The 26,475-nt window shown below is 41.2% G+C and overlaps 1 protein-coding gene across 4 annotated transcripts in view; it reads right to left on the reverse strand.

The window, feature by feature from the left end:
- The window catches only part of tmcc3 (transmembrane and coiled-coil domain family 3), an 85,711-nt gene that overhangs the window by 4,648 nt on the left and 54,588 nt on the right, over positions 1–26,475 (reverse strand). For all 4 annotated transcript variants that reach the window (XM_026147554.1, XM_026147553.1, XM_026147555.1 and 1 more), the window contains 2 exons: positions 2,551–2,715; positions 723–1,504 (listed from right to left, as the gene is read on the reverse strand). In XM_026147554.1, coding sequence (XP_026003339.1) covers positions 723–1,504; positions 2,551–2,715 — 947 coding nt within the window. The remainder of the gene's footprint in view (positions 1–722; positions 1,505–2,550; positions 2,716–26,475) is intronic.

The raw sequence follows: 26,475 nt of genomic DNA on the forward strand, positions 1-26,475 counted from the left end.
GCATAATTTGTTGAGCAGAAATATTTTACACAGTATAATATTTCTCTTATCTTTCTCAGTTCAGTGTTTTATTGGATTTTCTGATTTAATTCAGAGCTCAATAATACAAGTGATTTTACAAGTCATAGTTGTATGAGGGGCGTTTAAGGTGTTAACACTGAACTGTTGCTCACTCAAAGCCCGAGGGGCTGACTTTATACTAATGGGTATATTTAAGAAAGAAACATGTGAGTCTGTGCTCTATTATCTGTAAAATGTTCATGGAAGAGTATTTAACCATCATGTGTGGGTAACAATATTCTCCTCTCCCAGAACAACACAAAATATTCTGTTTTGATCTGTGACGCAAAAAAGAAACACTAAAAAAAAAAAATCTTTCCACAGTGAGAAACAATCTGCCCTCAGTACCAGGGAAGAAAAACAAAGAACAAATCCTCTAAAGCTCCTTATAAGCAACCAAATGTCATTTTATTTTTCTTGCACCTCAGTTTAGGAGATTTTTCTTTTCTTCAAATACTATATTTTTGGCATTTCTCATTTTAATGCTGGTGACAGCGGAGATGTGAAGCATTTAAAAATAGTACTGGAGCACACAAGCTTTCCCCCCTAAAACCTCCCTAGAAATCATGAAAAAAAAAAAGAGTAAAAAACTAATAAATATGTCAAGAATTTTTTTTTTCCTGGGAGAAAAGCCTTCCTTAGACTCGTGATGCTGTGCTCACCTGTATCGCTCCTCCTGCATCACCTGCGTGAAGTAGTTGTAGTCTCGTTTAAACTGTGTGTTCAGAGTCTCCATGTCCTCTGCCAGCTGCGTTTGAGCATCCCTGATGTCCCGCACCATGTCCAGCACCTCCACTAGGCGCCCGCTGGAGTCAGACCTCCCTGGCCCCCCTGACTCCACCCCCGATCCTCCTGCCGGGTTCCCGTTGGAGTCGGCGGATGCAGACGTCCCGGTGGAACACTCATCGTCGCTCTGGTACTTGGTCGCCTTGGCTACTGTGGTAGCGCTGCCACTCAGACCCCTCGCGCCGCCCTCCACCTGCAGCCCTGACCCTGTTTCCATAGAGCTTTTCAGGTGAGCGATGTTGTCAGCGCTGCCAAACTTGTTCCTGATGAGGTTAGCGAACTCCCGCGGCTTACTGAAGAAAAATGGAGGTGAGAGCGACACGCCGGGCCCGATCGTCTTCACCTTATCCAGTGCCTGGTGACGCCCGGTGGTGCTGACGTCCCGCAGGCTGCCCTCCTTGCTGTGAGTCCCGGACTCCTTGCCGCCGCTGTCTTTCTGGTTGTGCTTCCCATTGGTCTCGCTGTCCTTCATGCGGCGGTGGTACTGCTCCAGCTTCCTCTGCAGCCGACCGATGGTCTGCGCAGACTTCTGGTTCTTCTTTTCAAACACCTGCCGTATCCGCGACACCTGCTGCTTGTCGGCATTGTTCATAAGCTTCAGGTACTCGGCCACGTTCTGGTCCCGAGCCGTCTGCTCCACCTTAATCTGCTCCGTCACCTGAAGGCAGAGCCAAATGACAGATGTGAAAACAGCTGCTGAAGATTTAAAATCATTTAAGCATGCATGATACCAGCGCTTCTGATTCTTACCGACACCCCGATTTGTTCTATGAGTTTGCTCATCTTTCACACGGGTATGTTAGAATAAAATAATGCTGCATGAATACTGACAGCAGCCCTGTTTGTCTTTGAGCTCACTGATACTAATTTAATTTGGCCCCGCACTTCTGATCCCTAATGATAATTAGCCACAAGAGGAGACGTTAACACCTGCTTTTCTTTGCTTGTGAAGAAGTTATCCTGTGTAAACAGAGCTGGTCTTAAAGGCATCTCTAAACCTCCTCACACGGGCGTTTCCTCAGAACAAAACAAAGTTCCTCCAAGATTTTTTTAGCCTCCTGTTGCTAAAGGGTAGCAGTCAATGCGCCCCTCAGTCATGTGATCGAGTTTATTCCAACCATGGAAAGTTTAAAAATTACCATCTGATACTGATGCTACAGATCAAACTGTTTTCTCTGGTCTGCTTTCATTCACTGTATTTGTTTCTTTGTGTATATTCCTGACTGGGAGCAGCAGTTCATCACATTGTAATAATAATTTCACTGTTAGGTTATTGTTGAAGTCTCAAACTACTTTTGCTTGGATAAACCAGTGAATATACAGCACGCAGCACGAGTTCAGCTTAGTCTCTACAGTTGTAAAACGTTGATATTAAAGTGCAGGATAAGCCTCTACTGTGAAAAACACTTCTAATTTCTAAAGACAGGACTGAGACGGACCCGAGTCGATTTTTTCTTTCCCCGTCGTATCAGAACTGACATTTAAAGGACATTTAGTCCATTACTGGATTTAAAAAAAGCTGCTTCTGTTGCTTCATGTGTCACCAAACAGAGCTAAGGAGATATTTTAGTTTGTCTTTTACTCAAGTGTGGTGCTTGAGTTCTGAGTGCCAATGTGTCCCATGTGTACCCACAGCTTTTCAAATTAAACACGATAAATTTACAGACACACACTGAAGCAGGTGTGCAATGTTTTCCTTCTTACCTTGAGGATCTTCTGCTGCAGGCTGTCGATTCCCAGCGGTCCTTTGGTGAAATCCAGACCCACGCCGTCGTGCCCAACACCGTCAACCACGTCTAGGTTGGACTCTGAGCCGCCGCGGCGAATGGGCACCGGGATGCTGAGGACATCGCAGCCGCTGCGCTCCGCCTGCAGACATAATGATCTGATGAGTGTATATGTTTTTATTTTTTGGGTTGGTCTGTACAATATAAACACAATGACGTGTCAAAAACCACTGTGCTAATTTGTCTTTCATATGACCGACTGGGCCATTCATGGCTTGAAACCCAGAGGCAGACAACAAACTGCCATTTCTGATGCCACAAATACTCTCCCACTGTTGATAATATCCGACTGAGACTAACATTTACTGAGAGTTGGATAATGCTGCATTCAGACAGCATTTCTCAAGTGGAAGTGATGTTAAAAGAAGCTGATGAGACACAGATTTTTACATATTTTATACCCAATACTCATACTGAGCAGGTATATTAATCTCCATGGTTACCACCTTAGTTTGTAATGATATCTGTGGGACTGCAGTAAACCAGAAAATCGAAAGTTTGACCGTCACAACTAGAACGGAGAACTCAAACTCGGCTTCATTAGGAGCAAATATGCCAAGATTGTTGAGGTATAGAAAATGAAATGGTTCAGTTTCAAAAAGAAATGTTCTTGTTGCATTGCACATAAACTGTTTCACAAACAAAAAACAAAAGTGCAAAAACTACTAGCAAAAATTTGGCTAAAAAATAAAAAGATCTTAGCCCGTGTAGGCCCATACAACCCATCCTCCTAGCATGAAATTGGCTGCACATAAAAACCTAAAATTGCAAATTAACTAAATTGCACTCAGTGACCTCCTTGATTTAGCCATTTCCTCAACTATCATTAAACTCGCCTCTGCTGCTCCATTACATTGAAATGTAGCTTGAAGGAACCTATTCTGATCTAGCTGCACGCCTCTTTTTCTGGGGCTTTTACTCCTCTGTGGCTCCATCTCTCTGCTGGTGTGTGATATCAAAATGAGGCAAATTCTATTATCTGAAACACACACTCTACACATTGTAAAGCAGTACTCAGAATACAGGCTGACCTGTAATTGCCTGCCCTCAGCATCAGCTTTCCTTTTTATATGCCATTTCCTGCTAACTAGCTTGTATGCTTGCAGCTGCAATAGAGGTTCGCCAGTTTGGCCACAATTTATTAAGAAACCGAAATGTGCATATCTGCGGGCTTGATTGAAATGAGTGGCCTGTGGGTCTTGAGTTTAACACATGAGTACACTTGAGTGACCAAAGTTATTTAATTAAATCACAAGTTAACTGGTTCAAAATCTCTGTACACCTAAATGTGTAACAGCTTACAATCCCCATCATCCTCAAATTTAATCGCCTCATTATGTGATTACAAGCACACACATGTTAAGAGTTCACCAGTTACTATTCTCCAACAAGATGCTTGAATTCTACCTGGTGTGTGTGTGTGTGTGTGTGTGTGTGTGTGTGTGTGTGTGTGTGTGTGTGTGTGTGTGTGTGTGTGTGTGTGTGTGTGTGTGTGTAAGAGTGATTATATGAACATCGTTTTGTGCCTGATGAAGGTCAGTTGAACTTCGTTGCGATTCAGTAAAGCAGTATTCACAGCTGAGAGACACACTCTTTCCAGCTTGTCCTGAGTCTGCCCCCATGTCTCCTCCCAGTTCAACATGCCTGAAACACCTCGCCTCGGAGCCCCGAACCACCTCAGCTGGCTCCTTTTGATGCAGAAGAATAGCAGCTCTACTATGAGCTCCTCGTTCTTTCTCCAAGGCTGAGCCCACACACCATTCAGAGGAAGCTCATTTCCTCTAAATTCTTTCAGTCTCTACCCACAGCTCGTGACCACGGGTGAGGGTAGGCATGTAGATCAATGGTTAAATTGACAACTTTGCCTTTGCATTTGGCTCGCTCTTTACATCAACAAACCAGCACAGTCTGCATCACTGCAGATGCTACGTGATGACCTCGAGAGACACTGGAACTTGTGCTGAACCCAAAAGAGCAATCCAGCTTTTTCCTCCAAGTCCGAATCCACCTAATTAACCCTGGGAGGCCCAGCCAGAACAGGCCGAATGGGTCGATGCTACTGTGAGGCCACAGCGTGGAAGTCAAAAGTTGAGACTTTGGTGGTCCTATACAGGGTACTCAAGTTGACTCATCTCATGCAATAGCAGTTGAGATATTTCAGTGTGAACAAAAGCGGTGGGTTAAATGACCAGCAAATCGACAGCATGCCCCGCAGAGCTGGTGCGCCGGCGTGCCTAAAATTGCTGTTGAAAAGTACAAAATTGCCTCATTCAAGAGACCAAATGAAAACTCTCATAAGCATTGTGCTGACATTTAAAACTAACGAGGCACAAATGCACTCTCTGGAGAAAACGGCAGACATTGTTCAGACCCTGCAGACAACTCAGGCTTTGAGGCAAAACTCTGCACTAAAAAAAGAAAGAAAACCCGCCGACTGTTGTACACCACTGATTTAAAATGGCAGGTGGACTTATACAATCTCAAAAAAGAAAGAAAACAGATTCCTTTCATATTCTGTCTGCCTTGTGTTTAGTGAGCACACCCTACCATGTTGGCAAAACAAGAGGATCCTTATAGAGGTGCGTACTCAGTATGTAAGAGGCTTTGTGTAGTCAGTGTCAGACTGGAGGGCAGGAAGGCAGGTGATGGGACATTAAAGCACTCGTAAGACCTCACAGTGGTCAGTTATGGGAGCAGCGAGAGCTCCAAACAAGCAGCCCCCGGTGCCTGAAAATCTACTCTCTGCATTGACAAAAGCAGACGATTATGTAAGGCAACCTAAAATATTAGTATGTGGTAACTCTAGTTGCCACGGCAGCAAAGCGCACACACTGTCAGACTTGGCTCTGAAGCACACACACACACAAACTGCTGACATACCCCGAGGGCGGGTTTTGTGCCTTTATTCCTGTTGTCTTTGTGTTACGCATGCACAAGCAGAAGACATGACACTGTAATTGTGTCCTGTGACCTGCAGCCGTGCGGCCAAGTCAGCAATCATTAGCCCGAGCAGTGAAAAACAGTCCTACGGTATGAAACAGCAACGATTATCATCATTCCTGTTATTGAATCGATCTTAATGAAACTATTCTTTGTGCTACTCCTGAGTACAGATGCAAACGCCCTCAGAACATCACACATCCAATCAGAGGGGAAGAAATACAGCCAGAACAAAGTTGTGTTGTAAATAAACTGATTTAATTGACACAGAATAAAGAAAAAAGTGCCACTAGTAACCACAGCCTTTGTGAAGGGGGGCATTCTAACACCGGCAGGGCGTAACTCCCGTGGTTGCAAAAAGAAGCCTGGATGTATAGCAGTCTACGAGTTAACTACCTTTGATCTGTGACCTCACTAAAAAATTTCCTGGAGCCAGATTCACCAAGGCGGATTTCCATAGACTTCCATGATGTTTTTACCTGATCTCCTCTGTTTTTTAGGGAAATTTAGTGTTCATTGAATGGAAACTAGGGAGAGAGCAAGAGGGAATAACATGACAATGAAATGGTCTGGGGCAGAGTCGAACTGATATTTTAAGACCAAAACGGCACCTTCCTGTTTACTAATCTCTTGGGTACGGTCGGAAGAAGCTGCCTTGAGATGAGCGTGCAAGAATAGACTAGTCCAGCACTTGTAAAGTCAAGTTTCTACCAAAATAATAATAATAATTTCACACACCGCTGGTCTCCTGCTGGTTAGAGGAACTTTGTTTTTTGTTTTTTTTAAAAAGTTGTGATTGCTTTGGTTGCCATATTCGCCTGTAGTTTGCATAGAAGAGGCCGACTTGTCCGCAAACACCAGCTACTCGCTGAGAGGTAGTAAAACTTTGTCAAGTGCAACACAAACGTTCGCCTTCAAAGCAAAAGTTGTGCGTCATCAGTGTAGCCAAAAGGAGAAAAATGGTCTCTGTTTTCAGTCTCACTTTTGACAGTTTCACTAATACCCGCTGAGCAAAAATTATATCGTCTGTGAAAACTACTGACAACCAAAGCAATCACATGGAGGTTTTTGGGGCCATTCATCTCTTTGCAACCAATTTCACAGCAACTGTTATCAACCTTCGACAACCACTTGCCAACCAGTTGGAGAGTATACATTTTTCCGTAGCAACTTATTGTTACTGGGGTGGTGTCACCGACTGTGATTGGATATTTAGTAACCAGTTTCACAGTAACTTCAATCAAACTCCAGCAACAACTCACCAACCAGGTAATGGCCATGGTTGCCAACTGGTTTCTAGGTCGGTGTGACTGGGGCCTTATGGGGTAAACAGCAGAAAAAAACATTTAAAATTTCTAACAGTGGATTTGAAAAGTTAATGACTCAGATTTATTTACCCAGGATTTACTGATGTGACAAAAAGGCTGCCAGCAACCATTGGACAACTTCCAACCAAGTTTCTTATCATCTTTGGATGTTTTGGTCAATCAATTTGACTAGTCGATGTCCAAACCTAACACTGGTCTAACTCTACCGAAAACACTAAAGCTGCAGACACACTGGAAGAGTTTAGCAGCAACATGGCGACCAGAGTCAACGGACAGCGAATGAGATTTCGCAACTTCAATTTATGGATTTTTCCAACTTTCAGATGAGTGTCTAAAGTGACTACCAATCAGAGTGGAAAATTCAGTTTATTGACATATGACCTGTAAATACATTAGTGGGTTACCTAGGCAACCTGAAATCTCCACGAGTGACAAGCCATTAGCTTCAAAGCGACGAGCGACAAGTAAATCAATTCCAGCTTCAGAATCTTTATAAAACCAGCCCCTGATGAGCTTCTAGGCTTAGGCTTTAGATTCAAGTCTTATTAAATACAACATGCTGTTCATTTTCTATATCATGGCCCCCGTAAATTAAAAAACTATGGCAATACAGGATATAATAATAATAATGTATACTTTAATGATCCCCGTGGAGAAATTCCTCTCTGCATTTAACCCATTCACTCAGTGAAGCAGTGGGGAGCCATTGGGTGCCCGGGGAGCAGTGTACCTACCTACCTACTGAGCTATCCCTGCCCCTAATATATACTTCAGGGTGGAGAGTCTCAAACGTACAAGTGTGCAGCATCATTCAGTTTCCCAGTCAGATCAACCACTTGCTAATCATATCTAGTATCAAAGATGAAGCAAGATGGCTATGGTGAAAATGCTCAAGGCTTTACTAACTTATGTTACGCTGCCCTAAATCATGACAAAATCAAAGTACCACAGGGTTGAAAAGTGAGTGGTTGAGTTGCATTGTGTAAATGTAGGCGGAAGATTTTGTAAGGAAACAAGAAAACAACAATTATCTGCAGCAAACTGCAGCCAAAAACATCAGAGAGCATCTAATGATCAGAACATGTAGAAGGAACAAGATAAAGGGCAACACGTTTTTGTAGATTTTCTTCCCTGCATCAGTGCAACACACACACACACACACACACACACACACACACACACACACACACACACACACACACACACACACACACACACACACACACACACACTTACAAACCCTGCTCATATATCAGCTGGGACGCAGTAGATTCGAGTGTGTAAATCTACCAGAGCCTCCCGCTCAGCAGTCAACACACGTATTGGACTTCCACTGGAAAAGTAGGTCTGAGGGCGAGAGCTGAGAATTATTAACATGTGAACACACACAAACACACAGAGGGACAGAGAGGGAGGCCATGTGTCTGTTTTACAGAGCCGATGTCTGGTCACTGCTCGCCTCGTGACCCGGGTCTGCACTCGGGCCATTTAGATTATTATACAGATGGGTGAACTCTGAGCCAAAACACAGATAGCACATCAGGGTGTTTGTCCACGGGGAAATAAAACGAGGATATCCACATATTGACTTGTCCCAAACTAGGCAGTTCAATTTGTATCCGAGTAATAAAAAATAAACGGATGAATGTGAATGCAGAGATAATGAGTCTCCCATGGTTCTCCCTGAAGAGAACCACAATTTCAAAAAAAGCTAAAAATCAGATGTTGTGAGGAAGCAAAACAAAAACGTACTAATTTACATAAAATCTGTAGCTTCCTGCAGTGAAGACTGTAAGTCTCCAAGCTTTGAATTAGACAAACAACTATCTGTACGCACAGAAGCCCCCAAAAACACATCTTTTAAATTACAGCTTAAAGTGGAGACGATCAGTGACGGCCTGGGTAACTGTTTAATTCAGGGCTGTCAATAAAATCCAGTGCTGTTCCTGGTGTGGCTCAAGTTCTTACTGTGCAGGATCAGAAAAAGACCGACGAGTTGCTTGAAATATCCCATACATGGAGGTTTTGTGTCTTTATAGATCCGCTGTGATCTGCAAGTTCTCCTTAATGTGAAACTGTAAAAGTTTTTAATCATTTGCTTTGTAAAGGCCTGACTCACTGAAAATAAATGTTTGCAGATGCACTTCTTTATACTAAAACAAAGGAAAATAATGCTTGTTTTGAAAGATTACTGTGCACTGGTCTGTATGTGGCCTGTGAACTCAAATTAGTTTAAAAGCCCTCATTTACAGTAAATCTATCATTATGGACCAATCAGCATCTCAAATGTTCAATTCCATCTTTTTCATCACTGTAAAATGAATAACATACAAAAAACCTGCTAATTACAACTAAGCAGAAAAGAACAGATTAGGGTTGTGTGATTGGACAAATGAATCAGCCATCGACTACTGAGATGTTATTATTTATTTTGCTTCCTTGCTCATCTCTAAAAATTGAACTTAGGCGTTCTGTCTTGCACCTGTAAAGCTGTACTGTGCACTGGCTGAAATGTTCCTCCTTCCCAAATAAAAGATCATGGATCATTTTTGGGGCATTATTTCCCGAGTGGGTGCGCTTCTCTGCAGACAATCATCGGCTGTTAAACTGATGGGAATGTCAGTTTCATGACTAACTGCTCCAAAACGAAATTACTCAACAAATCAAGAGCCGGGTGACATGAAATATTAATGAAATTGAAAGTGGAATAAAAGCTTTTCTGACAAGTGTTGGACTGAGTATAACAAGTGAGAGGGAGCAGGAGTGAAAAGACTATTTACTCCCCTGATGTTGCTTAAAAAGTCTGGACCAAAGCATAGTGCTGACAGAATGATCCATTTTTTAAAGGCACAAAACTGATCAAATACCCAATTATATCCACAGATTCAAAGTCAGCAATGACTTTATTTATTACAATTCATCCACAGCATGCAACAATACACCAGCCACACATCAGCTGCACAGGCAGCCGGTGGCCTAGCTGCAAACACCAAACTCACAGATGTTGGCAGGAGACATTAATCTGCTGCTTCCACTGGATGAATGTTCACAAACAGTATTTAAAGATTTTAAAATCATTCAATTATCTTTTACAATGAAGATTTCTTTGTTTCCTTGGCAACACAGGACAACAAAAATAAGCAAAGAGAAAGAAAATTGTAGCAGCTATCAACCCAACTGTTATTTTGAACATCTGTATGGGCCCAAATATTACATTTCATGGTGATGATTTAATCTGCTGGACTCGTCCATTGAGCACTGTGACAGTATGCTCTGAATTTCATGCCAATCCATCCATTAGTTGTTGATTCAAGTTTAAAACGCTGAAATAAGGCTAATTTGTCATCGGATTACAGAGGACTGTTTTCATCCAACACATGTTTGACAGAAATCAGACTACAAATGTATACCTGCATATGCGTCTTTATGTGCAGGTATCATTTACAGAGATAAGTAGAAGGCTAACTATAAAAAACTCAACGCCTGTGTGTGAACTCTGGTGTGTTTCCACATCACTTTTCTGTGATCAAAATGAAAGATTAGGAACTAGAGTCAAAGCTCGTAGTGTGCACTTTATATTAAAAAAAAGGAGAGAGAGCGGGGCGGCAAGTGCTTCTCCACCACCCACAGCTCATCTGATGGAGGGACCTTGCCATGGGGAGACGGCAGCCTGGCACAAACACAGGAAATTGCCAAGGGAAACCTTTTCTTCTGCTGCTCCCTCTGCAGAGTAACAAGTTATTTATTCCTGCCTCCGATCCATCAATTTATTTTCCACTAACATGAGCCAGAGGTAGTCCAAAACGAGCAAATTGTAAACACTCTGTCCCCCGTGAACGATGAAATCCTCCCCTCAGCTCGTCAGTGTGACTTGCAAACAACTGAAGTGCAGAGGTAAGACTGATCATTTTGCCAAAAACCAATCAGTGGCCGCAGATTGATCCAGCGCTAATCAATCAACTCAAGGCTGTTTGCAGGAAATGTGAAAGCCCCTCTGACCAGTAAAGATAAGCACTGCACATACATGTTATTAGTCAATGTCAGCAGGGTCACAGGAAGCCACTGAGCAATAATGACATCTCACCCTGACAATAAAGATTAATGAGCTGATAACACATCTTGCTCATACAGTAAATGTTTGGAAACTGGGCCGTGGAATCGAGTTGAATTAATCAACAAATTGAAACAGCAACCATTCTGGTTCAGAATCAGAATCAAGTATGATCAAGCATGAGTTTGGTGATCTGCTCCACAATGTGATCCGTTTGGCTTTAACATTCACACAATTAAGGTAGCACTATCCTGTGAGGCAAAGTGTCTCAAACCCACCAACACTAATGAGCAGTCTGTATTTTCACATTAATATACCTGTAAAAGTTCTAAGTGAAACCACCTGTGCTCATATCTTGAATGTGAGGTTTTTAGCCGCTCCCACAGAAAGAGCTAAATAAAAGCTGTCTGCATGCAAATAAACTGCTTGTTTAATTTGCCACATACTATCAGCAGCCATCCCCTGCCCTTTCTTTTTCTAGCAGCAATACCTGCAGCATGCCTTGAGATAATATTAAAAGTTGTAAGATCTCTGAGATTACGGTGCTGGGCATAACCCTAATCAAGATAAACTCAGTGTGGTGGTGCCAAAACTGACTGTGGGAAATGATAAAAAAAAAAAGATTTTCTGGGATTTTTTAAAGCAAAATATAAAAAGTAATCACATTAATACATGACAATAGCTGTTAGCTGCAGTCCCAATGTTCAGCTAACCCATAGTGATTCAAAGATATACTGGCTTCATTGGACTTAAGCATACCTGTTGTTTTTTGCTTACCAGAAAACATCTGGTGAGCAAATTTAACAGACAGGGCTAAATACTGTGAAACAGTTAATCACCAATTAATATACTGAATGAAAGTACATCCTGAAGGAAACTATTTAATTAGTGTCTTGTTTGTTCTCAGAAGAGGATTGTGAGAAGGCCAACACAAATAATTATTTTGGCACTTGTGACTCTCCTTAATAAATCAGTGCTAACAGCAGTGAAGGGTAACACATTATGGCACATTAGTCATCTATTACTCGGCTCCAACCCAGCATGGGGCCGCACAGTGTCTGAACCCAAACACCAGATTAATGTTGGCGTTGAACTGGTAAGAGTTTGAGTGCTGGGGAGGAAATAATTGGATTGTGAGAATCCGGATAAAGAGATTTAGTGGAGGGAGGTGTTTAAAAACAGGTTTCTAAAGACAACTGCAGGGAGGTACAACACATTAACCTCACAATAAAGCAAAATTATCAAATCATCAATACAGCGATGACAGAAAAACTCAGAAAATCTTCCATCCATCTATTTCCTCACCTCTTATCCAGATCACATTCACAGCTACAGCAAATTTGGAATCTGAGTACCCAGAAAAGCCAATCAAGTACAGGGAGAGCATGCAAACTGAACAAAGAACGCCCCCAGCCTGTGGGTTCAAACCCAGGACTCCTTGCTGTGAAGCCACAAAGCTAACTACTGCACCACTGCCAAATCTCAGCAAATCTTGCTTTGAACCACACAGTTTTCACCTACCACACAAAGAAGCCACGACTGCAGCCCTAACATGTACATTAGTGGAACCATAACCTCACTGTTAGGTATGATGGCATGTTAAAGGGAATATTCTGCTCATTTCCACTTCCATTTCGCTTTTATTGGACTTGACTAAAGTAGCTTTCTATGTTATTTATTCAATACTGGGCTTTGGTGCAGCTCCTCAACCATGAAATGTGCCCTCCACTTCCCTTTAAGCAAGATTTCTTCTGATTCCCTGCCCCTCATAGACAAAAGGTTTGAGCAGCGGGTCCATTGGTACATTTCTTAATAAGTTGGAAGTCAGAAATTTTTTGTTTAGTCCCTGATGAACGTAGAAGGTCAGAGTAGACCACCATGCCCTGAGTTAGCAATCCAAGAAGGTGGCTGAATGTAATCAGTAGTAAAATTTAAACTTTGAATCTGTACTGCCAGCGTTACCAGATACATGCCACCACATCACCAAACCCTTTGTTAGGGGGTAAATGCCCATGTTCCATTCCATTGAGAAAAGAAGATAATTATATTTTGGACACTGACGCTCTGGTGTTGCCGTAGATGGAAGTCTAAAATCTAAAAATTCCTGTTAATCTGTCTGGTAACTGTTGAAAAAAGTGAGTCTATCCAGCCAACAGACTAACTGTGCTATCCATAAATACTCACGGCCAGCTTAACCAAACAGATGATGGCAACTTTTGCAAAAAGTCTGTTTTCTGTCTTTGGTATTTGGCCATGACGTAAGCGTGACACTCTAAAATAACCCTCAAAAATCAAGAACCAGGATCTGTCCATTACACTGACCTACACCTACACTCAGCACAGCACAGAAAGAAAATCAGCAGCTATTTCGATAAACATGGAGATGATGTCAGAAAAAAAAAAAACCCTGTCACTCTGTTACAACAGGCTTGAGAACAACACTGATGAGCTTTCCTGGTTATTTATGACTCCACTTCCTGAGGGCTTCCAGAAAGGCTCGCACACCAGGCCCTAATGCATCATGCTGCCACAGGATGAGGCACAGGTTACACAAACCAGTGCACCTGTGATTGAATTCAAATCCATTCAGCTCTGAAACGCTAAAAAGCAAGGGGAGCTTTTGTGCTGACGAATGACTAAAATCCATTTCGGTACAAATCAAACAGAAATGGGCACAAAGTACTGTTTGCTCTGTATGAATAATAAATTAAACATTCTCACACTGAGTTTCTGCAACTGCTGTGCATCATTTCCATTACCTGGAGGGCTTTTAAAACACTGTATTGTACTGTATAATTTTCACATCATTCTCACATGTTTTTAGAAAAACAGCACTCCAACTCCAACTTTTTTTAATGTCCTCGGGTGACTTAAATGAAGCTCATTTGCATAATTAATCAGAGGAAGTCACTATATTAAAGTCAGGAACCAAAGGAACATTGTTTTTAATCTGTAAAATTTTCACAGCAATATAATGATGAACTTTATTGCCACAAAGCTTTTTGTGCATTAGGGGTTTAGCTTGGTTTTGGTAACTGGACATCCTCTGGGTGTGCTAACTCAGCTACTGCCATTTAAACTGCATTCAGACCACGTAGGGCAATGGAAAAGATGTTCACCTATGACAAGAAAAAGAGGACTGTTTTAGGCGAAATGAGACCGGGTTGAATATAAATGGGACCGCTGAGCCTTCTGTCTGGAGGGGCTCACCCGTGACTCTGTGACAAGAGAGAGGAGCCTCCTGTGGGGAAGAGGAGCTGGCAGACAGACACACCCCCCGTGGGGGTCCAGAGATTTAACAGAGAATCATCCTGGGATTAAATGAAGAGCACAACAGTCAGAGACCGGATGAGAAAATGAGAAGTGGGGCTGAATACAAACCCAGGGAAGTGATGGAAACAGGGAAACTTAACCTCTCAGGTAAAAACCTTTTAGGAAAACTTGCCATTTTTAAAAAAAATTCTTTAAAATACAAATAAAACTGACTTTTATGTCAAAAATTATGATTCAAAACAATAAATCTGTGTTTGTCACACTGTGACCAGAAACTGGAGATTTCCAGCTCCATATTTTAAGTAGCTTTCAATTATTATCTTATTTCCCTGATATTGAGCCTCAGCACAGCTGGTTTAACTCCTTTCCATTAAAGACAGCTTTCTCTTTATCGCCTGTGGCAGCCAAACACAAGATTTGGGGGCATTTTCACACCTTCAGTTCGTTTCCTCTGGTCAGAAACAGCTTCAGGGTATTTCTGTAGTTTGGGTTCTTTCTGCACACATAAAACTCAAAGAAATCCAAAATCACTACAAACCCACATGAGAAAATTTAGTCTGGTCATCTGACTGACCAGATGTTCTCAGGCTAAATCCCAGAATGCAACGCATGCTTGGCAAAGGGAAAGCATGTAGCTCAAACTGTCTGCATACACCTGATAACTTGGTCGGATCGAGGTCAGATCACCGCAAAACGAACCGTGAACTGGAGTTCGTTTGGAACCGGACTGAGACAGCTTTCTCTAAAGGATCCTGGCATGGTTGTTTTGGTCTGCATCTAATTGTGATTATAATATCCACATGTGCACAAAGGAACCACACCGACGGGAAAAACGATCCAGAGTTCGATTTATACTAAACGGCATAGGTGTGAAAACATCCTGAGAAGCAGGTGGATGGGAATGACAATAAAACTTTAATATTTTTACCTAAATATATATTATTAATTTTACAGTTTGTGCATTTATTTTATACACTACTGCAACACTGCTACTGCTACTAATGCACTTGTACCCTTTCATCACAGTGATACTTCAGTAGTTAATATTTTATCCTTTTAGAGCCATTGCCTTCTGTTTCAAATGTCTTGCACCATCTTTTCAACAATGAGAAAGGTGTGTACGCACAGCCGGAGCTGTGCGCCTCAGATGATCATATTACGCATATCTGCTGTCAATGACATCACACAGGGCTGAGAGTAGAAAAAAAAAAGAAAACCAAGTGTTTAGAGCTGTGTGAAGCCTGAGCTTTTGGTAGAATAATCCCCTACACAGGCAAAGCTGAGATGATTTGGACGTGTGCAGAGGAGGCATAGTGGATGCTCTTCCTGTGAAAAAGACCTCAGAGAGGATTCATGGATGTAGTGAAGGAGGAGATGCAGAGGGCTGGTGTGACAGAGGAGGATCCTGGGATAGGATGAGATGGAAGTAGATGATCTGCTGTGTTAATCCTAGAGGGAGCAGCCATAAGGACTACAGAAGGAGACTACAGCTTCTTCAGACTACAGATTCTTTCCTTTTTTTATTTATAAAATATCACAAAGTAGAGAAAATGTTGCCCATAATCTTATAAAGTGCATGAATGTACATATGCTTAGATATGAATATTTATATAAAGTTTTATTATCAGCGATGTGTAATATACATAAACCTTTTACTTTCTGTTTAATGTGTCGGTGACTCAGAACAAAACAGAGGTCCAACCTTTGCTCTCCAACCTTCAGGTAATCTCACACACACACACACACACACACACACACACACACACACACACACACACACACACACACACACACACACACACACACACACACACACACACACACACACACACACACACACACACACACACACACACACACACACACACACACAACCTTAAGGTGGGGCTGAGGGCAAGTAAACAGTTTGCCTCAATAAAACGCAGCAGTAACTGAAGCCTGACTTCAAGTCCTAACAGGCTACTCTCTGCACCACCCACAGACGCACTGCGCTCGTGGCAGGCAGAACAGGACACGTCCAAGTTACATTAGCTCCACAGTATTTGAGAAATATGAAACATCCATAACATGTTATCACATTATACCATCTTCCTCACTTCATTTGTGATTGACTACAATCGCTCATTTCTCTTACAGCTTTTATATCAAACTTAATTCTGCTTTTTTGATTCAACAGCACTTTAATGGAGTGCTGTGCCATCCCCGTCTCAACCTCTTTTGAACGGAAAATCCATGCACTTGAAAGAAATCAGTGAGACTGTGATGAAGGGAATCAGTGGAAAGCATCCTCACCCACTTGTGGTAGCAGTGCAATTGATTTTTGAGTACACGTATCAGGATGAATGCAAGTGTGATGGATGGATGTGACATCTGATTGACACACTGAGAGAAGGGCAATGACTGAACAAAAACAAGCAATGACTGAAAGATTATTTGGCTTCTGTTTTGTTTTATATTCCCTCTAAAGCTAGTGCTTGCAGCTTATGGAAGATAATTTTCTTATGTAATCTAGATAAACATACGACAACAGTGGGTGTGACTCCTGACTGACCAGAGGTCTGACAGTAACAAAAAGATTTCTAAAGTTAACTTAGAAAGTTCACAGCTCTCTGAATACTTCTGCTGCGAGTTAAAGCAAGCTGGCTCCTAACAGAGCAGTTTCTCAGACTTGGGATGTCCATACAGTGCCACGGCCCTGCAATAGCCTCAAGAGACTAATTAAGAAATCACAGATGGGGGGGACAGAGCACAGAGGGCACATCTGAATGAGTCAGAGTGGCCGAGACGTCCTGCTCTCATCCTCTCCTTATTTATTCCCCTTTACGCTCTGCGCAAATTTAAACCATGATCAGCTGAGATGATCCCAAGGGAAAGGTTGCTGTAGATAGGCTTACCGCATGCAGTCAAACCTATTTAAGCAATGGAAAGCAGTTCTTCAGGGGTCATATGCTCAGGATAAACAACAATAAATACGACTAAGAGGACGGAGCAAGCCCATGAAGCCTAATGCTTTACTTTCATTTTCAATTTGCACATTAGAAACTGAGCAGTGAAGCCACAAGATTTTAGTCAACTAGCTAATAACACGCTGCTTTTCAGCTCTACTTCTCTAACAGTCTGTTTCAGTGTTTTAAAATCAGCCAATAGAAGCGCTACAACACCTTCACCTGCTGACACATCAGTATTTTAAACATACACGAATGCAGATTTTTATCTGATGTTACAGAATCAGGATTTCAGAGTTGAGTGCAAAGCGATGTGTTTATTTTGATACATTTATCTTCTAATCAGTCTTTGAGCTGTTTTTCTAGAAATTCTGTTGACATGCCAAAAGTCCGTGTTTAACCTCTAAACATCTGTGAGATCACAGCTGCCAGGGTTAGGTAAGTGAAAATACCTCCCTGACTCTCCCAGTTTCAGTCAACTGACCTGAAACAGTTTCAAGGTGAGAGTCAGCACATGTCACTGGGCCTGAAAGGACGGCGAAAACACAAGATCCAGATGAAACTTGAGTAGAGATCCACTCCAGGCTCTGTAAGTTAAAGTCAGAGCGCTCCCAGGATACTAGAGGGACACATAACGATTTTTTCCCCTTACTCCCGAATAATTAACTCCATAATTCAATCATTATAATACATCAAATATTTTCGAATCATTACACACAAACTCTAAGTTTACAATCAGCATTTATAAATTAAAATTATAATCAATGTATTGTGCCTTTCAAATTGATTTTGAATCATTGAACAATAAACAGGATGCTACAGATGGCGTGTGCATTGTCTTCGTTTCACATTTCCAACATTCCATTCCTCAGGCAAGGTGGGGTGACCTGCCGAGATAGCCTTTCTCACACTACCCTTAAATCCAGAGAGGTGATCTGGTGACTGTTACGAGATGTCGATAGGCAAAAGGTTAAGCATTCTCATAAACTCCAGACACAAAGCAGAGCCAAGTCTTAAAGGAATAAGCTTTGCTGATGTTGACACTGGATCATCACGTGCCTGATCACGGCACTAAAGCAAAGATTATCCTGTTGACAATCCGCCGAATTATCGAGGAGAATTCTAAAAACTCAAAAATCTCACCTGCTTGTAGCATTAGATGTCAGGCTGATCACCGTTAAAAATAAAGAATTCATGAATAAATTGTGAAAAATGTCACGCTGACTAAGCGACCGACCTCGCCCTCACCGCAGAAGCTGAACCACTCACATGTCTAAAAAACATGTTCCACTTTCTGTTCCACTATGTGCTTTTAAACATTCAGGCCACATACTGCAAAAACCTTTTTGCCTCCACATGCTAAGAGGATGCTTCTACTTGTCTGCAGCCTGAGATGGATAAGAGCCCACGGCAGCCTTTCATAACACAATCTGTGCATTTTAGAGCATGAAGAAGAAAATGTCTCAGCAGAAGAGCACACATGGCTTACTCTAAAGTCACACTGGATAGTGGGACTCTTTTCAGCAATTTGGTGTTAAGTGTTTGATGCAATTACACTAATGCCTGTGCTAATGATATGTGATGATGATGTGCTATATTTAGGGAGGTTCACTTTACTTTATTTGCATTTCATTTGGATCATTTCCCACAATTCAAGGGAACATTAAGCCTCAGCTGGCAGTTCACTGTGGTTCAAGCTGTGATAAACTTCTGAGAGGTGATGATGTGTTCCCTCTGAGATGATGTAGTCCAACACTGATCTGCTAAAAAGCTAAGGAAATAAAGTGAATCAATAAATCACACCCGCAGATTGAAAATGAGAGTAACTGGATGGATTTTTGAGCTACAAATCAATAAACACTTGGCAACTTGTTTACTATCACGGGGGCTCGGCATTCGCTAATGATTCGGTAACACTACATTTATAGCAACAACCCACATAAGTAAATCTTCAGCTTAGAACAAAAAATGACCTACTGTATCTGAGAAAACTGGTTTATGGGTGAGTGGGAAAGCCTCAGCACAGCCTGATCCATGTATATGTTTGTATACAACCTGCTCTACCCATCCATATACAAGTTTGAGACTCAATGGGTGGAAAAAGAGGTGAAAAAAAAAACTTGTAATCCCCCCTCCTGTTCTCTCTCCTGTCCTCTTGTAATCTGAGATTTTAATCTGCTTTCCATAGTAAAGATTATCCAGCAGCTCCCGTTTAGACGGCGGCCTCACACGCTCCGCAGAAAACAGAGCGGGGTGAGGACACAGATGTGCAAGGCTATAATCCTGAGAAAAAGACAAAAATAGTTTCTTTTCTTTTTTTAAAAAAGGACAGATTTAAAGGGCGAGGAAGAGGAAGTGATGAAGACAGAAAGTGTCAGACGAGGAATCAGTGAGAAGGAGAGAGAAACCCTGAGGTCAGTGTTTGAACTCCACAGGTGGACCATCGGAATCAGATTAGAGCTTCAAAAGAGTGCTCACAAGTTAAGGTCAGAGTATATCATGCGGCCTTTATGGGAACATCGGCCCATTTTTAAATTTTAATCGCACTGCACCGAGTTAACCATAACAGGCTTGGTCAAATTCAGACCCTTCATGAATAAATCATATACATAGTGCACGGCTTGTCCTGCATGGAGACATTTTAGTAACACACTGTAATAAAAAATAAAACATTTAAACCAGTCTTCTTAACAGCTTTAATTTGATAGAGTCAGAAATAACAGAGTTATAGAAACCTTGTGCCTTAAATGTATGAGAATCAAACAAAAGACAAAGTATGAATTCAACCTTTCCATCATATTTTTATCCTTCTCAATAATAAGGCAGGAAAATATCCAGAAACTGCAAAAACATGGGTGAAAATGTATTCCATTTAAAGATCAGATTATAACCGATTATGGAGTTTTAAGGTTATTCATGTCCAGTAGATGAAAGGAAAAGGTAATGTTGGTAATAAATTGCCACACCGAGGATCCTCAGTCATTCTTTCTGAAGGCATCAGAGCAGCTAACACATTTCTAACATACTGAAAATCCAACCACCAAACTAAAACAGAAGCCAGGTGTTTTCTTCCAAGGCAAAAAGTTATGGACTATGGATTTAGCAGGGTCCGGGCTCGTAAGTCCGGTTCTTTCAGGCTTTCTGTTATGGTCAAGAAGCAAACATCTTATTTCGTTATTTTCCTCTCAAGCTTTCCTGTCCAGCAGGCCATCCACCACCTAGCTGAAAGGGCAAATTTCCTCCTTCACATATTGCAATTAAGTTGCACAATCACGGCATATCCCATCAACTACAGCTTTCCATCGAAATCCTCCTTCTGTTAAAAGCCACATTACAAAAAGAACAAGCCAGGCCAGTTTAAAACTGCACATGTGGGTTTGTAGATCCAGATGAACTCCTTAACTGTTCCTTTCCTCAGGCTTCCTCCTCCCAGTTTTCTCTGCAGGAGAATCTCCAAATCTCACATGAGTGACGTTTATATCACACTCATTAAAACTAGTTTGTCATCTTTGGTGCTTTGAAACTCTGTGGCATCTTTCCAGTTATTTTAAAAGGGCAAATAATAGAAAGACCAGGACCTCAAAGTTGCACCAAGTTCAATCAGTTTAATGTCAAAGTGCTCAAAGACTTTCTTAGTTTTAACTTAATGAATAAATATGGGAATGTCAGTGTGCAGCAGACTAAAAAAGCCATTTATACTCTGACGCTCCCCGTTTCAGTCAGTGACGCACACACTGCCAGTTTGGCTGATTATTTTTTCATGACTCTCTACAGCTCACCTCAGACAGTGTATGTTAAGAACAGCTTAAAGTCTGCTTTAGCATCTAAAAACGAGAGAAAGAACAATGTTTTTGCACTGCAGCCAGACAGCAGCATCGCCACTAGCTGTGATGATGAAGTTCATCGTTAATGCCAACAAGAACAAGTGCTGCTGTGAGACGTCACTTAAATCTGTTAAGCTTTGTTGGGCCAAGTATAAATGCAAACCAAAGGGCGACTGGAGAAAGTCTTTATCTGGAAAATAATAGAAGCAAAACCCAGAAAAGAACAGGAAATCGATATCTTTATTTATTTATAACCCACTAGGGTTAAAAAAAAATGAATCCAGTGCTGAAGTACCAAAACCAACAGATGCTATCCCGGACTCTCATGTTAAAATGCCCGGCTTTAACTGTGAGAATAACCCATGAGTTTTGATCTCTATTGCTAATTTCACCCTTTAAGACGACTGTACAGGGGGTGATTTTTATCATAACTGATCCACTTAAATACTGATAATCCCTGAAGTTGGGGTGGTAGCCACTTCACTCTCTGGTAACAGAATACCAATGACAGTGATAATGATGATGATTCTATGAATTTCTTTCGTAGAGAAGTGGCATTCCCTTTCTTAACCTTTTAACACCCAACATATTGAATATTACTACCAATCTGAATGTTACTGGTTCGAACCCTGGCTCCTCTAATCTGCACAAAAGCCCTATATCAGTAACTGTCCATTTAAATTTTAGGTAACTGAGACTCATTATGAGGAGCTCATGGAGAGATGCAAACTCTACAAATTATTGTGTATTCAAATGCCAACCATATCAAGGAAAGAGTTCAGTTACAGTCCACTCATCCAAAGGCCGATGCTCCATTTCTGGATGCCTCATTAAGAATGCTCTTCTGCATTTTAAACTCACAGCAAAGTCTCTAACATACTTAAAAGAGCCGAGTACACCAAGATGTTGGCAGCAGTTCAAACCAGAGCCGTGGTGATACAACTCATCCTGCATAGTAGCCTTCAAAGGTGTCCACACATTCTGAATGCGTTGGCACACAACAACATGCAAACACCCCCCGACCGTGAATTACATAAGAACTGGCAGGTGAGTGGGGCAGAGACTCCACGGAAATAACTATGACTTTATTTACACACTGCGGAGCGTGTTTCACCAAGGCAGCAGGTCACACTTTGTTTTCATTGTGGCTTGTTCCAAATGGAATCAGCATTTTAATGCTAAAAACAATAGCGTTTATACTTATTCGTCTGAATCAACTAATCACTCAAACATCCATTTTTTAAAAAGAATATATTTTCAAGTTGATGTTGTTAAATAAATTTTGATGTGACCAGATTTCCTCAGTGCAGCATTTCAGAAGACTATAGCTTGCAGAATTATTAATCGTCACTTACTGGTTACCACAGAGAACAGGGCAGCCACACATCTTTACAACTTGCAAGACCACCTGAATTCTGATGTAAACCACCCCCCTGTGAGCGTTTCTATACTTCAGACCAATATCCTGTTCATTTCTTCATACAGACTAGGTACTTTCAAATCATTTGCGTACAGCTCAGCTTACTGACCATCACGTGACACAAGCAAATATAATAAAAACAAATGCCAGAGGCAGACTTTGAGGCCACTTATGTTGCAGAGCTAGGTTGGATTCTTTCAGCACGTTTGCAATAGAAATTGAGACACCTTACATAACAATCACAACAACACCAACATGAACAGATGTAGATCATGTCTTCAAATTGCTTGCACTGTCAGTCCAAAATGAAAAAAATAATGAAATTTGAATAATCTATAAGAAAAATAACCCATAAATCCATAAAACTGGAAGCTTTGCCTAAATAAATACTGATTTTTGCTCTTGTACATATGACAGTGTGGCAGAGTGCTGAACAACTACTCCACAACTTCTGAGCAGAAACCAGGCCACACAGGACCACATTAATGCAAGACTACACCGAATAATTATTTTCATTATCAATGAATCTGCTGATTAATTGGTGACGTTCAACTCACCTCGGAACAGTAACAATTTTCTGCAAAAAAAGTAGTTATATTTCAAATGTAGATGGAGAGCTGAAATTGTTATTCAAAAATATCAGCAGATAAACATTTAATGTTCAAATATTTTTTTTGTCCAGACAACAACTCAAAAGCCCCAAAACAGTGAATGTGCAACAATATATAACAAAAACAATAGGAGAGAGGCCGGAATCAGCTAAAACGTAACAATCCAACAACAGCAATCATCACAATGTGCACAATTATTTCTTCACAGTAGAAACATATAGCTACACCATGTAGTGTTACATTACTGCAGGACTACAACGGGCACAAAGGCAAACAGCTACTTTGATTAATCTCTTAATAATCACACAATTGACCAGAACCCGTGAAGCTGCAAGTGTTCCTGACCACATGCAGTTTTTAGAAAATGGCACAGCTGTTGTAATTTTCCCTCTGTACACCAACACAGTGGGTTTTAAATCAAACAATCTAGAAGTGATTGAAGTGCCGACTGTCAGCTTTAATTTAAGAGGAGTGTTACGATAATAGTTTACAAATTACATTTGGGTTTTTTCAGAGTAACTGGAATCATTTTAAACATCAGGATCGTTTTTAACTGTTGCATGGAAATCATTTTAATTTTGACGTTTTATTGATAATTCAGGTATTTCAAAATAACAGGAACATTGTGGGGAAAGAAAAATCACCCTTTTTTTTACAGTGTAGGACCAGTGAACATGTACTCACTGTCCACATATTTATGGATCTCACTCTATTTCTGACTGAGCTATCACCACAACCCACTGTAATGAGGCAGGCAGCATGCTGTCCTCACTTGAAGAGATTGGAAACTAAAATGTTGGACAGGCTGAGCCAAATTTAAGTAGACAGCTAAATGCATGTTCTAACAGAGTGGAAAACCTGGCAGTGAATCGGCTTCATGTGATATGATTAATGAGGGAAAAGCCGTGTGCGTGTGTGTGAAACCAACACAGGACCTCTTTGATGGGTGCTGCATTTGTGTGTTAGCTAATCCACACCGTGTTACTCACACACCCGGCATCACTGCTGGTGTGTGTGTCTATTCACTGTCGGCTTAGCCCACTCGATCCCTAATCCAGCAGCACAGAGAGGGAGAGACGAAGGCAAGGAGATAGATCTGTGTACCTACATGTGAAAAGTCTTGATAATTTTCTCTCTTCTTATCAACTTTAAGCGCCATTTATTCATTCATACAGCAAAAAGACGGAAGCAGATTCCACCAGTTGCCCTGACAACAGACGCAACCGATTATAGCCGGCCTCGCACCTCGCCAGTGAAGCGAGTCAAAGGCGAAAACCATCATTCAGCTCTCATTCAGCAACACTCACCCCTCCCATTTTCTTCTCTCTCTCTCTCTCAATGGCCAAACAATGGCCTAGGCTCAGCACGGATCATCACTGCGATTTATGGTGCTAACGGGACACTTTGTGTGTCTGCTGGTCATAAAAGCAGGCTTTCAGAAAAAAGAAAAAAAAAAAAAAAAACCCCACAGGTCTCAGAGCTAGAGCAACAAAAATACAAGGTCTGGTCAGAGCTTTTGCATTAAATCAGGTGCTATGACCAGCAGGGAAAAATCCATAAACACTCAAGAACAACAACTCATACCCTCTATTGTCTATTTCAGAGAATAAGATTACATCTGTCACAGTAGTTGAAGCAGGAACAATCTTGCAGACAGAGAAAAAGTGGTGTTTATAGCACTTCTGCCAGCATATTACAACCTGTAGGATCACCTAAGCATGTGGGATAAACAAACGTTATAACATCTGCTGCCTTCCCTGGTAAAGGATGGAAATAAAATCCCTGTTGTCTATCTCTCTCTAGATACCCGCTGTGTATGCAGAGATGTACCTGGGCCAACACACCTCTGCTATTCCCTCAGTGCAATTAATGTTACAGCAGACCAAGAGACCACTGTGCTGAAACTGGAGAAGGAGCTAAATAACTTTGAGGACACCTGTGACTGCTACCAGATCAGACACGTCAGCGTGAAAGTATGAATAAAAGTAAAAGGAGGAAAACAAATTGCAGTGAGCGCTCAACGCTACAGAGATGGCTCACATTTTTTATTATTAAAGCGGTGGCAACAGTCTGTCACACACTCAGGGAGTTCTTTTTATGGTTTAATAAAGAGAAACAAGTGAGAAGACAATAATAATGTATGGATTCAATCACTCAGGCTGGAGAACTTCAGGAGAATAAATATAAAAATATATATTTTGTTCCGTTATGTGTCAGCCAGCAGATATTGAGCTAAATCCCCAGAGATGGATCTAACGAATGCCACGCTCGTTACAGCTGACTGATTTATGGAATCTTTTTCTATTAATCAATTAAAAAAAAAAAAAAAAAAAATGCGGAAGGCTGCTGCTACAGGTTGGTGTAGAATCAGCAGTAATGTGGCTACTGGACCAGACAGTTGAGGTGAAAGCATTCGATTTAAAGGTTCATCTACATTCCAGCCCTCTCCTACGGTCATGAGCTGTGGGCAGTGACCGAAAGAATGAGATTGCTTGGCTCTGTGATAAGGTGAAGAGTTTAGTCATCCACAGGGAGCTTGGACTGGAGCCATTGCTCCCTAGCATCAGAATAAATCAGCTGAGGTGCTTCGGCCATCTGATTAGGATGCCCCCAGAGAGACTTCCTTTGGAGGTTTCTGAGGCACATCCACCTGGGAGAAGACCCCAGAGCAGACCCAGAACTGGGACAAGGGTTAATATATCTTACTCAGGAAGAACTGGGAAAATTAATATCCTGCTTATGCTGATTTAACCATGATCCCACTGCGATAAGTGGAAGATGAATAGATGTAGTCCTAAAGCCAAAGATAGTATAGCCAAGTAAAAAAAGAAAATGCTTGCTAGGTGTCTGTGATAAATGACGCAACCATTAGCTGATTAATTGGTTAGTTGGTCCCTGGAGAATACATTTTGATTAAACTGATTAAATAAAAGTTACTTTTTTATTAAAATTGCCCATTTCAGTCACTAAATAATCATAATTTCATCATTTCTTCAACTATTAGAAAATATGATTGACTTATTGTATTCTATAAACCATTTCCTGCTATCTTTTTTTAGGTCAAACCAACAAATTATAGGCTACAATGGTAAATATTAAACGTAAACATTGGTTGCTCCCTTGACCTGATTTCTGTCCATCAGATTTAAGACTTAAAAAATAAAAACTGTACTCCAAGGAATATGTACAAGTCTTGAGAATGACTGGAAACATTTAAATGAAGAAAAAACTGCGTGTTAAAAAGGATATATTTATCATTAAATCTGGCGTAAACTATCTTTTCTTTGGTGTGCAGTCATCCAGCACTCAAGGGAAAGGTCTACGCATGACGCATTTCCAAACCAAAATAAACCAAATGCATGAACAAACTTGATTTAACTGTTGGCAGACCTGTCATATTTTTAGCAATAGTAAATAAATACCTGCTGTGCCTGTGCCAAAAAATGTGGA

This window comes from Astatotilapia calliptera, chromosome 17, assembly GCF_900246225.1.
Source record: "Astatotilapia calliptera chromosome 17, fAstCal1.2, whole genome shotgun sequence".
NCBI lineage: Eukaryota > Metazoa > Chordata > Actinopteri > Cichliformes > Cichlidae > Astatotilapia > Astatotilapia calliptera.